Here is a 15,621-nt window from a genome sequence, read left to right on the forward strand (position 1 = left end):
GACCTGTGTAGGCTTTTCAGTGATTCGAGAGAATTGACAAGTGGCAAAAAATTGACTCAGCCTTCGGATACGGCTTACGGTACAAAAGGGAGTTTTCAAAGTCAGCATAGCTTTTAAGATTTACATGTACTGTACTGCCTACATGCCGGTGATTACAGCAATTGAGGTTTTGTAATCTGGGAATGAATACTGTAAATACATTGTATTTGTTCACACTTCAGGTGTATGACACGTCATACACTGGGATATTTGGTACAAGGTACCAAGGTCGTTCAAAGCCAACCATTAGACAAACGACATTGCATTTCTATAGGTAACTTATAGTTTGTATTAAACCCAAACTTAACCTACCTATAAATATACTCAGTTTACAATCTACCTTATTTAGGTCACTTCGCTCTCTTTAAACAAAGAGGGGACCTGTGAACTGCCGTTCACTGAGAGTTTGTATACTCTTGGAAGATAACTTCCTCTAGCGCAAGGTGCTGTGTGACCCCGTCACACTTGGTAGCACTAGTAGTCAATCCACGCCACCGCGGGTAGACTACCTGAACCTCTCCGAAGTTCGTTGCCATGGATAGGAACGACTTCTCCCATATGAACGACTCTCAGTTCGAGTCGGTTCGGAAGATGGCAGGCATCTTCGGGATGGAGGCCCTGCAGAGCCTGGTGGTGTCAACACCGGCTGAGCAGCTCAAGCGCGCCAATGCATTCGACGCGTACGAGCAGGGCCTCATCGCGCATGTGCGGGAGAACCTGCAGGCTCCGGCAGCGGAAGCAAATCCGCCTCACCCGAAGCGAATACGGCTGAAGGTAAAGCCGTATGAAGGGAAGGAAGGCGAGAACCTTCACTTCTGGGTCCGAGAAGTAGAGCTTGCGATGGACGTGGCTGTGATCTCGATCGAGCAACTACGTGTTGCTTTTGCACTCTCCAACCTTAGCGGCCGTGCTAAGAGTTGGGTGTACACACGGGAAGCAACATCCCCTGGATGTTTCACATCCTGGGCTCAGCTGTGCGAACAGCTCCGAGCCGCGGTCCTCCCGGCGAACTACGAGTACCGCCAGCGTTCGCGCTTCCTCGCGTGTAAACAAGGGAGGCGCGAACTGCACGAGTATGTGCAAGAGATACGGGAGCTCACGGCGTCCCTAGTGGGAAACCCACTCAACGAACACATCAAGATGACTGTGTTCATGGACGGCCTTCGAGTGGGCCCCGCACGCACTCAGCTGTTCCGGGTGCAGTCAAGCACTCTTGAAGAGGCGATTCAAGTGGCTCTTCAAGAAGAGTACAGCCATCGCCAGGCGCGTACGCCGGCCTCAGCATGGCCTGGGAGCTCCTTGTCGGCTCCCGGCCGAACAAGCCCCAACGGACCAGTTCCCATGGAGCTCGGGTCCGCCGAACAGCGTGACATCCGCTTCTTCGGCTGCGGGAAGATGGGCCACTTCAAGTGCGACTGTCCTGCGGAAAGACTCCGCAGACGGTCCTTCCCCAAGCCCTTCCTCAAGGGTCGCTGGCAGAAGCCAGGATCCCGGGGACAGGGGAACGCTGGGAACCAGTAGGGGCGGGGCGCCCTACTGGGGAAGAGCTAAGTCTTCGTGATGGGTGCGCGGGTGGCGCGTACCACGAAGACTTAGCCCCTGAGAGTCTTCGCACTCTCGAATCGGCGAAGAGCAGCGGCGGGTTGCTTGTAGTACACGGATGTGTACGGGGATACGATCATCCCTTTAGAATCTTGATCGATTCTGGGGCGTCAAAGAATTTCGCACGCTGCCAGACGGTTGCTCGCAACAGCAACAAGTTTGTCAGATGCTTTGAGAGAAAGCAAGGGCAACGGGACGGTGTTAGTGCGACTGGCCGACGGGAAGGTCGTCACTGTCCCCAACGTCCAACTGGATCTGGCCGTCAAGTTTGAAGACTTTGACAGCCTCGAACAGTTCACTGTTCTCGATATGGATCCATATGATATGATCCTGGGCATGCCCTGGCTTGAGAAGCACGAGCCCTGGATCGACTGGCGAGGCAAGGCAATCGGTGCCAGCCGCCCTGCGCAGTCCGACAGAGCATTGGTGAGTCATGTTCCCACCTCTGTCAGGACCCGGGGCGCCCGCAAGGGCTGCCAGGGTACCAAAGCATCCGGCAGGTCTTGGGAGTCGTCGACGTATATGACGACTCCGAGGATGTTTTGATGGTGGCAGCGCCAGAAGAGGCGCTGGCCAAGTGGGTAACTTAGGTCCAAAGGCGGGTAACTTAGTTCCGCAGACAGCTGCAGCTGTCACGAACACTGAGAACATCGTGTTCAGAGTGGGTAACAGAGTTCCACTCACGGTCGCCCAGACCTTAACTGAAGAGGAAGACGTCGGATATGCTTCCTTTGTGGGTACCACGGTACCACACGAGGCCACGAATGCCTCGGATGTCGTAGCGCCGACATCCCTAGACGCGGGCAGCAAAGCTCGACGTCACGGTCGCCGTCGTCAACGACGCCGCCGCCGCCTCAAGTCGGATCCGGACTTCGTTCCGATCGACGTCGCTTCAAGGCTTCAAGCGACTCGGAGTCCTCCGACAAGGCCGATGGAAGAGTGTTATCACATCTTCGATGGCGAGACCGATTTACCTGTCAAGGCATCTGGTGTCCAATTGGAACCGTTGCCAGAGGTTGCAGAGATACTGAACCTCGAGGAAATGACGGCTGAGGCTTTCCTGACCAACCTGAGGGCTGGAGAGATTGCTAAGATGGTACTCATGAGACCTGAGACCACTCGGGAGGAGCTGAACTCCTCCTCTGTCTTGGACGAGAACGTCCTGGAAGACCTGAACAAGCAGCGTCAGACGCGCTTGGGCTCTGATATCCTTAAGAACCCCAAGGATCCGGTGTATCCTTTGGTGACGGAGTATGCGGACGTGGCGAACAAACACCCACCGACCCAACTCCCACCGGATCGAGGCGTACGGCACGAGATCAATCTCGTGCCCGGCACAAAGTATTGTGTCACGAGGCAATGGCCTCTCCCGCGCGAACAGTGCGAGGTCATTGATGCCTTCTTCGCCGCGAAAGCGAGGGCAGGCATGGTGCGGGAGTCGAAATCCCCGCACTCGACGCCGACTTTCTGCGTTCGGAAGCCGAACGGAAAGTGGCGTCTGGTTCACGCTTATAACAAGCTGAACAACGCAACAGTGCCGGCCCAAACACCAATCCCACGAAAAGATGTGTTGTTGAACAACATGCCTTCGTACAGACGTACTTCGACGACATATTCGTCCATAGCCGTGCCGAGGGAGGCAAGACGGCCATGGAGGTGCATCTAGGACACCTCCGGCGGGTGTTGGACGTGATGCGAGCGAACAAGCTCTACGCCAACATCGACAAGTGCGTTTTGCGTCACCAGAGATTAAAGTTCTCGGCTGCTTCGTAAGCAACGTGGGCGTTCGGGCTGACCCAGACAAGGTCAAGGCCATAGCAGCATGGCCGACGCCCCGATCCCAGAAGGATCTTCGAAAGTGGTTGGGCTTGGCCAACTACCTTCACAAGTACAGCGCAGGGTACGCGGGTTTCACTAAGCCCTTGTCGAGCCTCCTTCAGAAGGTCGTCGACTGGCGCTGGGAACAGGAGCACCAGGATGTTTTTGACAGCATCAAGGCCAGTCTCCAAGAGGCCCCTGTCCTGGCCCTGCCGGACGAAATGAAGCCGTTTAGCGTCGTCTGCGATGCCTCCGATTATGCCATCGGATGTGCATTGCTACAGGCCGACACGGCTGGACACGAACGAGTCATCTCGTTCCAGTCCAGGCAGCTCAAAGCCGCCGAGCGGAACTACCCTGTCCACGACAAGGAGCTCCTGGCATTGCAATATGCCCTTGTGAAGTTTCGTGTTCACCTTCTGGGCTCTAGGCCCTTTGTGATCTACACAGACCACGCGTCCTTGAGGAAGGCGACTAACTCGCCTCACCTCTTCCAAAGGATGGCGAGGTGGCTGTCCTTCTTCGCGGAATACAACTTCCGCGTCGAATACAAGCCGGGCAAGCTCAACGTGCTTGCGGACGCCCTCTCTCGGCGTCCTTACTATGAGTTGGCCCACATCACACGGGTGACAACGGATCTATATGATCGGATACGCATGGAGTATCGGGACGATGAGGCTGTCGCGCCTATCGTCAAGTTCCTCTTGGCCGGAACGAGCGCGAAGTCCGACTGGCTCTCGTCGCGACAGCGCTCACGGCTCCACCGATATGAGTTTAAAGAGGGTCTCCTCTATTACCGGGTGGAGCCCACTGATCCTCCACGGGTGGTCGTACCCAACGACAAGGATCTGAAGTTCGATATCCTCGCGGAGGCGCATGACGCGCCCTCCAGCGGCCCCATGGGCCGCGAGAAGACCTTTCTGTCGGTCTCTCAGTCCTTCTGGTCGACCCACATGTACAAGTGGGTCGCCCGGTACGTTAAGACATGCGAAACATGTCAGCGGGTCAAACCCGCAGGGCACTCTTCAGCTCCACTACAGAGCCTGCCCGTACCGGCTGACTGTTGGAAGTCGATGAGTCTTGACTTCATCTTTGGGCTTCCCGCCGGCAGACACGGCAACACCGAAATTTTGGTGTTCGTGTGTCGGCTGAGAAAGATGGTACATCTTGCTCCAGTTCCCGTCACTGTTACGGGCGAGCAAACCGCAAGGTTGTTCGTCGATGGCGTGTTCCGCTATCACGGACTCCCGGAGACGATTGTCTCGGACCTAGACCCGCGGTTCACTGCTGCGTTTTGGAAAACGCTGTTCCCTTTACTGGGAGCTCGTCTGCAGATGTCCACTGCGGATCATCCGCAGAAGAAGGCCAAACAGGGCGCGTCAATCGAGTGCTCGAGGACACTCTGCGCAGTGTGTGCGCGGCAGCACCACGTACGTGGTCGACGCAGCTTCCAGCTGTTGAGTTTGCGCTCAACAACGCGGTGCACGCGTCCACAGGGTTCACGCCGTTCTACTTGAACGGCTTCCGCCACCCCAGCGTGCCTCTCACTCTTCGAGGAGACACTAACTCCTCTATTCTAAGTAGGGGAGAGGCTCGGAAAGCCCTTTCCTCCCAGGTCTCGGATGTGAGACCAGTTTCGCTGCGGAAACAGGTGGAAACCTTTATGGATACCAAGCTGAGCATTGTCAGCAGGGTCCGCGATGCCATAGCAGCGGCGTGTACGGTCTTGACCGCAGCTTTGCCGTCCAGACCGAGGCTTGGGCGCCTGATCCAACGCCTTCGTCGACGTCTGTGGCCCGCTTTCGCTTTGAGGAGCTGGGCCAAGGTGGGTCTGCGAGTCAGCAACCCCCTGCGGATCAAAGTACCGCTTAAGACGTCCAACATAGAACGTCGGGTGCGTCGTCATTGACTTTGAAAGGTCGATGGTGTACGACGCACCATGTCTGGCCAGGACTGCAAAAGGTCCGATGAAGCGGTGCTTCAGCTTGTTGCTGCCGACAGAGCTGACAGTGTCAAGAGGTAGGTTCCTCGTGTCTAGCAACACTAAGTCTCCAACCTCAAATATACCTACGTTTCCTCTTCCATGTTTGTCTGAGTACTCCTTTTGTTTATCTTGGGCTCCGTACGAACGGACCCCGGAGCCATACGCCGAGTACGCTGAGTACGCCGGGTACGCACCATACGCGTACGCCTGGGAGTGTGCCGCAGGCGGCTCCGGACGTGGCAACAAAGCCTCGATCCGCCGGACCATGCGAAAGGCCTCGCCCAGACCGGACGAAGAGGCCCGGCGATCCACCCGCAGGTGCAGGCTCGCGACCTCTCGCTCCAACAGGTCCAGGCGGCCCGCAAGGCGAGCGAGCTTGCCCTGATTCCCGGCCTGGGTGGCAGCATCACCGCCAGTCCCAAGGCCAAGTGCAATCTCAAGCACGAGGACACGTTGACGGAGGCGGTCAACCTCAGGGCCCTGTGTCGGACCCGCAGTCGGAGCACTCGGACGAGAGAGGCTTTCGGGAGGCGCCGAGTACTCGTACTCGTACGAGGGCACCTCCGCCCTTACTTGACCGGAATGGAGATGTCCACTTCCACGTGGAGCGGATCCTCCAGGAGCAACGGCGTCGCGGTAAGCGACAGCTCCTCGTGAAGTGGAGGGGTTATGCCCACTCCGAGAGCTCGTGGGAGCCGATTGAACGGCTCCTGATTGACTGCCCGAAGGCTGTCGCGATCTGGGAACAGAAGTGGCGGCAGCTATATAAGTAGTCCGGGGCTTCTTGCCTGAACGGGGTACGGACGATGAATACATTCCGTACCCGCGCTCATCGTGAGCGCTAGAAGCCGCACGCTTCAGGATGTCCCTTGGCAGCATGCGCTTGCTGATCAAGTGGGCAAACCTCACACGAAGATCACGCTGGTCCAGGATACGGGACAGCAGCTGATCTTCATGGAGTTCCCGTAACTCCGTGGGTGAGTACTTAAGAGTCCCCACCCATGCCCAGAACCTGTCCTCACAAGAACTCCACGTAGGACAGTTCTCGGGCATAACCCAGGGGTATCCCTAAAGAGGATAGAGACCACCCCGGGTCTCGGGCCTCTTACGACAAGTCGTGAAGTCCTTAAGGGGAATGCGGTGTGGCGCGAGAAGCACGCACCGAGCAGCCTCCAAGTTGTCAACGAATAACTGTTCTTTGTGAACAAGGGCTCGTTCATAGATGCCCCTAGAAGTGTAACCGCCCACATGGCCACGAGAAGCGACGAGAATCTCTAAGAAGAGGTCTGCCCCAGAGCTCTCCTCGGGAGGCCAATACCCTCTTGAGTTGATGGCAGCTCCCTGGCTGACGGGTGCCACCACCGAACCCCCACACACACGCTGGGCAGCTTGGAATTCCTCCTGCTGCTGGTCGAGGTCATTCGAGACCTCCCGGGGCTCAACGATAGCACCCTCTTCCTCCTCCTCCTCCTCTTCTTCTTCCTCCTTCTCCTCCTCTTCATCCGAGGAATCGAAGATACTCTGATAGGAGCGTCGAGTCTCCTTCTCCTCGCGGAGTGGAGACTTAGAGGCTGTACGCTTTTTTGAGGGCTTGGCGCCTTCGGCTTTAGAGGCCTTAGCACGCGCAAGACCCTCGGCAAGCGAGAGACGTTTGCGAGGATTCTCTTCCTCATCGCCACTGGCTTTGGGAGCGCCCTTAGCCTTGACGGCCGGACTCTCAGAGCGCACAGAGGTCCTGGGACTGTGATCACCTTGATCACTAGCTAGCGACTGCACGCTGTCATCTTTGTACTCACTGGGCACTGGGCTGTGCCCTCCCACAGAGTCCGCAGGAGCATCGTGAGTGCTCTCGGACTCGGCATCGTCCTCACTGCCCGAGTTGAACTCACGTTCCACGAACCGAGGGTTCGGACGATTGTCTGAAGATGAGGGCGACGGGCTGCGGCGCTTGCTTGCGCGCTTGTCCACAGCCGCGTCACCCGAGGAACCGATCGCCTCGGAGGCCACCTGAGTAGCCTCCTTGAGTGCCGAGCCTTTGCCGTGAGGCTTAGTGCTCTTGGCTTGCGCCTTACCGGGAGCAGCCTTGGAGCGTGTCTTAGCACCGCTCTTTGCAGTGCCACGAGGTAACGGTCGAATTGGAGACCTAGACGAAGAGCGCACAGGTTGCTGCTCGAGGCTCTAACTGTGAAGTGAGCCTCCGCCGCGCTCGCGCGGCCAAGTCGATGGTTTTCGACTTTGAGAATGAGAGTTTGTGACGAACACCTCTTCATTCTGATTGGTCGGTAAACCGAACCTAAGTGGGGGAGGATGTAACGGGGTACGTAGCCCTAAGTGTACCCTGGTTACATGAAGTGTGACACTTCACACTTCAGGTGTATGACACGTCATACTCCGGGATATTTGGTACAAGGTACCAAGGTCGTTCAAAGCCAACCATTGGACAAACGACATTGCATTTCTATAGGTAACTTATAGTTTGTATTAAACCCAAACTTAACCTACCTATAAATATACTCAGTTTACAATCTACCTTATTTAGGTCACTTCGCTCTCTTTAAATAAAGAGGGGACCTGTGAACTGTCGTTCACTGAGAGTTTGTCTACTCTCGGAAGATAACTTCCTCTAGCGCAAGGTGCTGTGTGACCCCGCCACAGTCCCCAGCTCGAAAAGGTAATCGCCCCGTGCCAGTTTGCTGACCTAATGTATTATGTAAGCGACTAAATTTGTAAACGAAATCATGCTTACATAGCAGTTATTATTTAGCTAAGATATCGGTAGCGATAGAACTGCATTACAGGACAAATGTTTCCTTCGAGATCACATGGCGCGAAGTCATATCCGAGAATACACAGCTAAACAAAATTAGAACAAAGACACCGCAGTTGTAGTTATCCAGTTGCGTGAGCCACTCGCATCGCGTGAATCGAGAAATGTGTACGCACGTAGGTCTTATTGTAGAACCGCACTTCTTCTGGCAGAATGATGCTTGTGGTTTTGCTTTTTCTGATTCTCTGATTTCTTGTGCGGACGCGTGTATATGTTCGAACAGAAAATATCCATCACACCACATGAATACAGAATCTGCATCAATAGCCAAGATTACAATGATGAGCATCGAAATAATTTGATACAATCTGAGCCTGTGCCACAACTTGAGATTGGCGCACAAACCTGGTATGCTCGGCGACAGTAGCTCCGTAAGAACGCCTCCAGTGTCTTCCAGGCGTCGAATAGCTTCACGTCAATCTTCGAAACGTGAACCAAATCATCCCGAGCGACGATAGCACCATCTCCAGAGCCACAATTCGAAACGGTAGGTATGTTTTCACTGGTAGTGTCCGATTCAGACGCACTGGAGGATTCATAGCTGTCACTGGTGCTGATATCATCGGATCCAGAGATTTACGAAGTCATTGCACGGCTGTGTGAGCGAGAGCGCCACTTCCTATGGTCATTTTTGCGGCGTTTAGGCAGCTTACCCCCACTTCGGCTTCTACGACGCGATATTGCGTGCTCAGTCGTTTCTTCTTGTGCGTCCGTGCCCGCTGGCGTAGCGATGATCTAGAAGTTTTGGCAGCACTGTCGCGATCGCTACTACAGGAAGCCTCACTTCCGGAGGCTGCATTGCTCTGTTTGGGCGCGCGGGCGTGTCTGCGCGGCATTCCGGAGGTTAAAAACCAGCCACGTGCTTGCTGTGTGGACTAAATTTGAAATGGACGGAGGAAGGGGGCGTCGGTCAGAGTGATGGTCATGGAATGGATCAGTCCATCCGGTCAGGAAAGGGATATACATGCCACTAAATTAGACTTTCATCCTAAAAATGGTGTACGCAGCAACTCTTAAACCTTTTTTTGGAGAGCGGTAGACATAATTTGACACGACCGAACACTTATGCCTCGAATTGGCCGCTGGCATACACTTTTCTGATGACTAGCAAAAACTGAGAGAAAGGACGTGAGACTTCACCTCTTTTACGTACGGCTGCACTTTCCGCCCAGAACCTGCACAAAACGGGCGAAACGCTCATAATTACTGAACTTTGTAAACTAATTGTGAACAACCCGCTCGTAATTACCTGACTTTGTCAAACTAATTGTGAGCAGCCCACTCGAAGTTACAGAACAACCCGCTCGTAATTACCGCTCCACAGTTCGGTACAACTAATGAATATAATAATGCTAACCATAATTCGAGCTAAGCACAAATTTTATTGTTGCTAAAGAGCAGATATGTAGGGATATAAAAATATTAAGCCCGCTAACGCTGAATTTGGCTCTACAACTTCGTCTGGCGATTAATTCCAAACCTCAACCTTAAGCGTCAGATACTCTCCTACCGGACTACCACCCGAACGTTTGAACGATGCCCTCCCAAACTCGTCCTGGACTAAGCGTCCGAGCTGCATGTCGAGTTGGACTTCGTCAAGCACCGATTGGATCAGTTTTCCTGCTTAAGCATTTTTTTCAGTGAGAACAGGCTCAGCGAAATAATTGTTACAATAGATGGCTGCACAGGTTGAAGAACTTAATACTCAAGACACGCAAGCTGGTCATTTCGAGAAAAAAAAACAAATTAGCGCCGATATTGACCCAACGTCGACGTTCGTTTTTACAAATCGACAGAACGAAAGTGGATTCCCGTTTGTGGGGAATGGCGAGGACGATGAACCTTTCGTTTTGAGTATTACCGGTCTGCAATTCATGCAAAACGTCTTGGTGTTTTCACCTGGATGCAGCTTTCAAACTGAGTGACCTGGGGGTATCCAGACATTACCTGTGTCTTTACTGACCGGCAATGAATCTACCTCCTAGTCAGTATGTTTATTGTGAGCCAACGAACTGAGCGTGAAAACTATGAGGCTGTTGGTAGTTTCGTCAGGGTTTTCGGGAGCGGTTGGGTGTAGGACTGCGTATCGACGCTGAGATGGGAGACGCGGAGAAGGCTCAGATTAATGGACTAGCTGCTATCAGTGGGGTTGAGAACAGAATTTACTTGCTGTGCTTTTTCCACGCACTGTACAACTTATGAGAGCGTATCCAGCACCTTGCCGAACCCCTTCGAATTGTTGTGTACCTCGGAGCCCTGGATATGCACTACACGCTTAGCAGGGACTATCTTTCTGGCGTGGAATGAAATTTCTAAAACTAGCTGCTGGGCAAAGAACAAAAAACTTTCACGAGCTATTTCTTCAGTTAATGGGTGTGTAGTTTCCACCGTAATGCAACGGAGGTCGGAAACGAAGTTTTCGGGTTCGACGAAAGAAAAGTCCATGTAGATGACAATGAAGTCTACGCACATGACAAAATAAGCAAAGTATCAGGATCCCGTCCAACAAGGGGCTGGCAAAGGATACCTCGACGGAAATAGCTCCACCGACGACGACCTCGAGCTTGTTTTGTCCGCCACGTCCCAGTAACAACGGAAGTCTAATTCTGGGTGCACGGTCCAAGCAGTAGTAGTCGAGGGCGTCGAGTAGATAGAGCTGCTTCATTTGGTCATTCGCTCGAGCACTCACGATTGGTTCAACCACCACGCTCACAAGTAGACAGCGCACAACTTCAGCTCCCACCACACCACCCCCGGGCCTTCTTGGTTTGTCTTGCGGACATGCCGCGCCAAGGCTAGCTTCATAAACTGAGAAATGAAGCGGCTGTTGCCCTAACATTGTTTCTTGTCAGGAGAGAGGAAGTGGCTAGTCTTCTGGCGGTGGCAGATATTTCATTCGTCAGGGGCTTTTGCAACTACGAAGAATCCCTCTGAAGGTATCAACACAAGCGTAAAGAGATACACACAACGCAAGGCGTGTGGCACTAGCTACAGAACTTCTGACGATATCGGAAGACTACTCTGTTCGCCTTCCCATTTCTCTAGCGATCGATAGAATTCCACCGCCCAAGGAGGCTACACGATTAGCTTCGAAGACGTGAGGGTAGCCTAGATAGCCACTCGACGCGCTGAGACCAACACTTCAGCTAATCGTGTAGCCTCCTTGGGTGGTGTAATTCTAACGATCTCTAGAGCAGCGGGAAGGCAAATAGATTAGTCTTCCGATATCGTCAGAAATTTTAAAGCTAATCTCCTTGTGCCACACGCCTTGCGTTGTGTGTATCTCTTGATGCTTGCGTTGAAAACGTCACAGGGATTGTTCGAAGTTACAAAAGCCCCTGGTGAATCAAAAATGTATCACCGCCTGAAGCGACTAGCCACCCATTGTTTGTATACTAGTTCTTGAAAGTTTCTAGTTTTCCGTCCAGTAGCCATTCTTTAGAAATGCGATTCCACTCCAGAAAGAGATGGTCCCTGCTAAGCGTGTTGTGCATATCGAGAGCTCCGCGGTGCACAACAGCTCGAAGGAATTCGGCAGTGTACTGGATACGCTTTCGCACGCTGTACTGTACGTGGAAAAAGCACATCAGGTAAATTCGGTTCTCAACCCCACTGATAGCAGCTAGTCCATTAACCTGAGCCTTCTTCGCGTCTCCCATCACAGCGTCGATACCCAGTCCTACATCCAACCGCTCCCGAAAACCCCTGACAAATCTACCAACACCCGTATAGTATTCACGCTCAATTCGCTGACTCACAATAAACATTACGTGAATCCACTCTCGTCCTGTTGATTTCCAAAAACGGACGCCGATGCTGGGTCACTATCGGTTCTAAATGATTTCGAAAAGACCAGCTAGCATGTCTTAAGTATGGATTTCTTCGACCCCTGCAGCTATCGATTGTAGCGAACATTTCACTGGACCTGAGTGCATGATGGTAAAAGTAGCACTGGGGACGGAATCTTCGGCGTTCACAGAAGGTTACTCCATATTAAGCCTGGTGGTACATCACTCTCATCGATGCGCTGGATGTACTCCCGCATTTCAGGAGTAGCACGTGAGCGTGGCCCTACAGCGCACGGCGTACCGCCTCGTGAATGCTTCTCAGTGCCCTTGAGAACGACCCACTTCGACGAGAGTTCGCAGTGCTGGACCTTGTATTACACTGCACACTTCTTTGGTAATCTCGATTCTGCGCGAGTCGGATTCTTACATTGCAGGCGGCGCTCGGCCATTTCGTGGTTACCCGGGAAAATGCTGCACCATTTTGCTCTCACTGAAAAAAGACCTGAGCAGGAAAAACTGATCCCATCGGTATTGACAAAGTCGGACTGGACATGCAGCTCGGTACGCTTGGTCCAGACGATTTTGGAGGACGTCGAGCAAACGTATGGGTGGTGGTCTGGTAAGAGAGTATCCGCTTGAGGTTGAGGTTTGGAAATGACCACCAGACGGAGGTGTAGAGACAATCCCGCTCTAGCGGGCTTAATATTTGTTTATCCCTACATATCTGCTCTTTAGCAACAATAAAATTACCCGATCTCCGTAAGCTTTACTATTTGGTCCAATCTATTCATTACATTTTTAAGTCAGGCTATCTAGGTCCCCACGCAGCAATCTGATTGGCTAACCGACCATTTAAATTAATGTTTATGTATTCTAAAAGCTGCCTAAAGCGAATCAAGTTATAATATTAATAGAGGAGATTTGCTTTACCCCTTTTATTAAAAGATAACCTGACCCCAACGCGCGAACCAGCCCTTTGGTTTTGCTGGTTTGTTGGACGTTAATTCTTCTGGTGAAAGTACGGAAAGCAACCTAAATTTAGGTTTAGTGCATTTAATAATAATGATTTGTATTATATTTGATTTAAAAGGGACTTCACGAAAACTGACCGCTTCTCTAAAGCATAAACAGCTTCGAATCGCCAAAACAAGCCTTATTTTCTAAATTAAGCGTCCCTTTGCCCTACTTCGCGGTACTCCTAACTACCATTATAAGTACTCCCATCTTTATGACTGGCTACTTTTTGGTATCATGAATCTCCGCCAGTACGATATGTTTGCTTGCACAGCACAGTACGGACCGAAATACACCACCAGGTTTGTGGTGCTCCTCATACTGTACACTGTACCGAAGATTTACAGTACCAGTACAATATTCTGTACTGTACTTGTAACTGCAAGAGCCCCGTAATCTTCACTTGCAGAGAGCTAGACAATCCCTGCATTCCCTGCATATCTTGGTACAGTATCGGTACTGTGAGGCTCGCACAGTGTGAGCAGCGGTACCGCCAATAAAGGTAAATATCGTGTACATTGCCGGTACAGCATTCACGGGGCAATTCTTTTCAGTACTGTTACCGTTTTTTATCTGTCCAAAGCTGATCTGACAAATGGAGGTGACAGCCAAGGGCCAAGTGTCTATGTATGCACTACGTTTTGCTGGGCCCCTCTCTCCAACCACTTCGCAATTCGACCCGGAATCCAGAAGATCCAGGATTTTACTTTGACGATGCATCGCTACTCTTTCATTTTACTGGCTACTGCTGTCCTCCTTGCGTATACCACGAATGTCTGGGCGGCTGTTGCATCTAAGTTGACTGCGGGAGATTCACCAGCTAGCATCAAGTATTTGCTTCAATTTTAGAAAAATAATGTCCGTGCCAAGAGGCTGATCAGAGCTCACAGAAGAACAAACGAAGAACGAGGCGGTCTAAGTGATCTGATTCGAGCGGGTACATCAAGGGTGGACGAACTCATCACACCCAAAACGTGGGAGAAATATGAATCCTTGGTGAACAGCCTACAACTTGGAGACGATATGGTAGCTTCTCTTAAAAGCTCGCAGCTGAAGAGACTGCACTCGTATGTCTCTACGTACAATGTAACAAGGACTTAAGCGACCAAGTCTCATTGATCAAGCCACTTCTAGATAGGTACGGAGACTACACAGTCGCAAGGACTCTCGTGACATTGGAGAAAACGACGGAAAATATGACTTCGAATTTAAAGAGCCTGGTGCAACAGTTAAAGAGCGAGCAACGGATGGTGTGGATTACGCAAGGGAGGTCTGTCGACGATGTCTTCAACCTACTGAAGCTGAATGACGACGGTCTAAATGTCCTTCGAAGTCGAAAGTTCGAGGTACTGGAAGACTACGTTACGAAGCTTAATCACGGGCAGTCAGTAGATGAAACGCTGGTAAAGGTCTTGACGAAGCACATGGACGGAGAGGACAACTTGGTGAGACTGCTTGACCAAGCAAAGTGGAGTACGCGATCGCTCGACAAGGCCAACCATCTAGAGACTGCTCTATTGACCAAGTGGCAAAACGAAAAATTGTTACCAATGAGTGTTTGGTCACGACTGAAGTTCAGTGACAATGTGGATGACGCTCTGGACAGCAGGAAACTAAATATGTTCTCCAACTATATCTCGAAGTACTTTCCGGACAACGAGATGTCAGTGCTTGAGCGATTCACAGCGAAATACGGAGAAGTCTCGGCGGCAAAGGCACTCATCACGGCCAAGCGAAAAACGGCAACGCAAGAATTCGCGACAAAGCTACAAGCGCAGCAGCTAGAGGGCTGGATGGCGAAGGTAAAATCCGCTGATGATGTATTCAACCTATTAAAGATAAAAGATGACGGGGTAAAAGCGATGAAAAGCCGAAAGTTGGACGTTCTAAGCGAGTACATTACGCTGTCCAATGCCAACAAGAGGCCCCAAGATAAAACGCATTTGTTTAGGGTGGTGAGAAAAGGCTTCGGTGACGGGGACCTTGCCCGTGTGCTCGCTACGGCGCAGGCGACAACAGATCCACAGGTAATCGCGAATGCCAACAAATATCAGAATCAACTGTTTAAGCGCTGGTTTCAAGGCAGCGTTGAGCCAAAGGACGTGTACACGACGTTTCTCAGTGGCAAGACCGGTGGATTGGAAACAGTGATTGCAACTCGATACGCGGATTTCTATCATAAACGCCAGCCCAAGGTACACATCTTTAACGACCCCAGGCGGTTTTAAATGGATTTGCTTCCATGTGTACGGGACTACGTCCAGGGCTGTGGAAATAAAGATGGTAAAATGATTGTAAACCCATTTCTTCAGCAATCAATTATTGAAATGTTGACAGCCTAAATTGCTCTGCAATCGATTACGTTAACCGTGCATTTCTGAAACTGCCTCCGTTATTTCACGTTGTCCAGCCTGGCGCTAGTTAGTAGGTATTATAAGAGCTCTAACAGTCTGCGCATTTGTTTTGTTAAGTTTTGAGTGCAGACGTAATCTGAATTAACTGATCGTGTTTTTAAGTTTGACAAAAACGTCGAGGGGGAGGGGGGATGA

General features: G+C 51.7%; 1 protein-coding gene across 1 annotated transcript; it reads left to right on the forward strand.

Moving 5' to 3' along the window:
• Positions 1 to 14,268: 14,268 nt before the first annotated feature.
• Positions 14,269 to 15,300, forward strand: PITG_15128 (RXLR effector family, putative; the record flags this gene model as incomplete). Its single annotated transcript, XM_002898247.1, has 2 exons — positions 14,269 to 14,874; positions 14,911 to 15,300. 2 exons carry the CDS (start codon positions 14,269 to 14,271, stop codon positions 15,298 to 15,300), a joined length of 996 nt encoding a protein of 331 aa, XP_002898293.1.
• Positions 15,301 to 15,621: the final 321 nt, after the last annotated feature.

Source organism: Phytophthora infestans, genomic scaffold (genome assembly GCF_000142945.1).
Source record: "Phytophthora infestans T30-4 supercont1.38 genomic scaffold, whole genome shotgun sequence".
In the NCBI taxonomy this organism is placed as follows: Eukaryota; Oomycota; class Peronosporomycetes; order Peronosporales; family Peronosporaceae; genus Phytophthora; species Phytophthora infestans.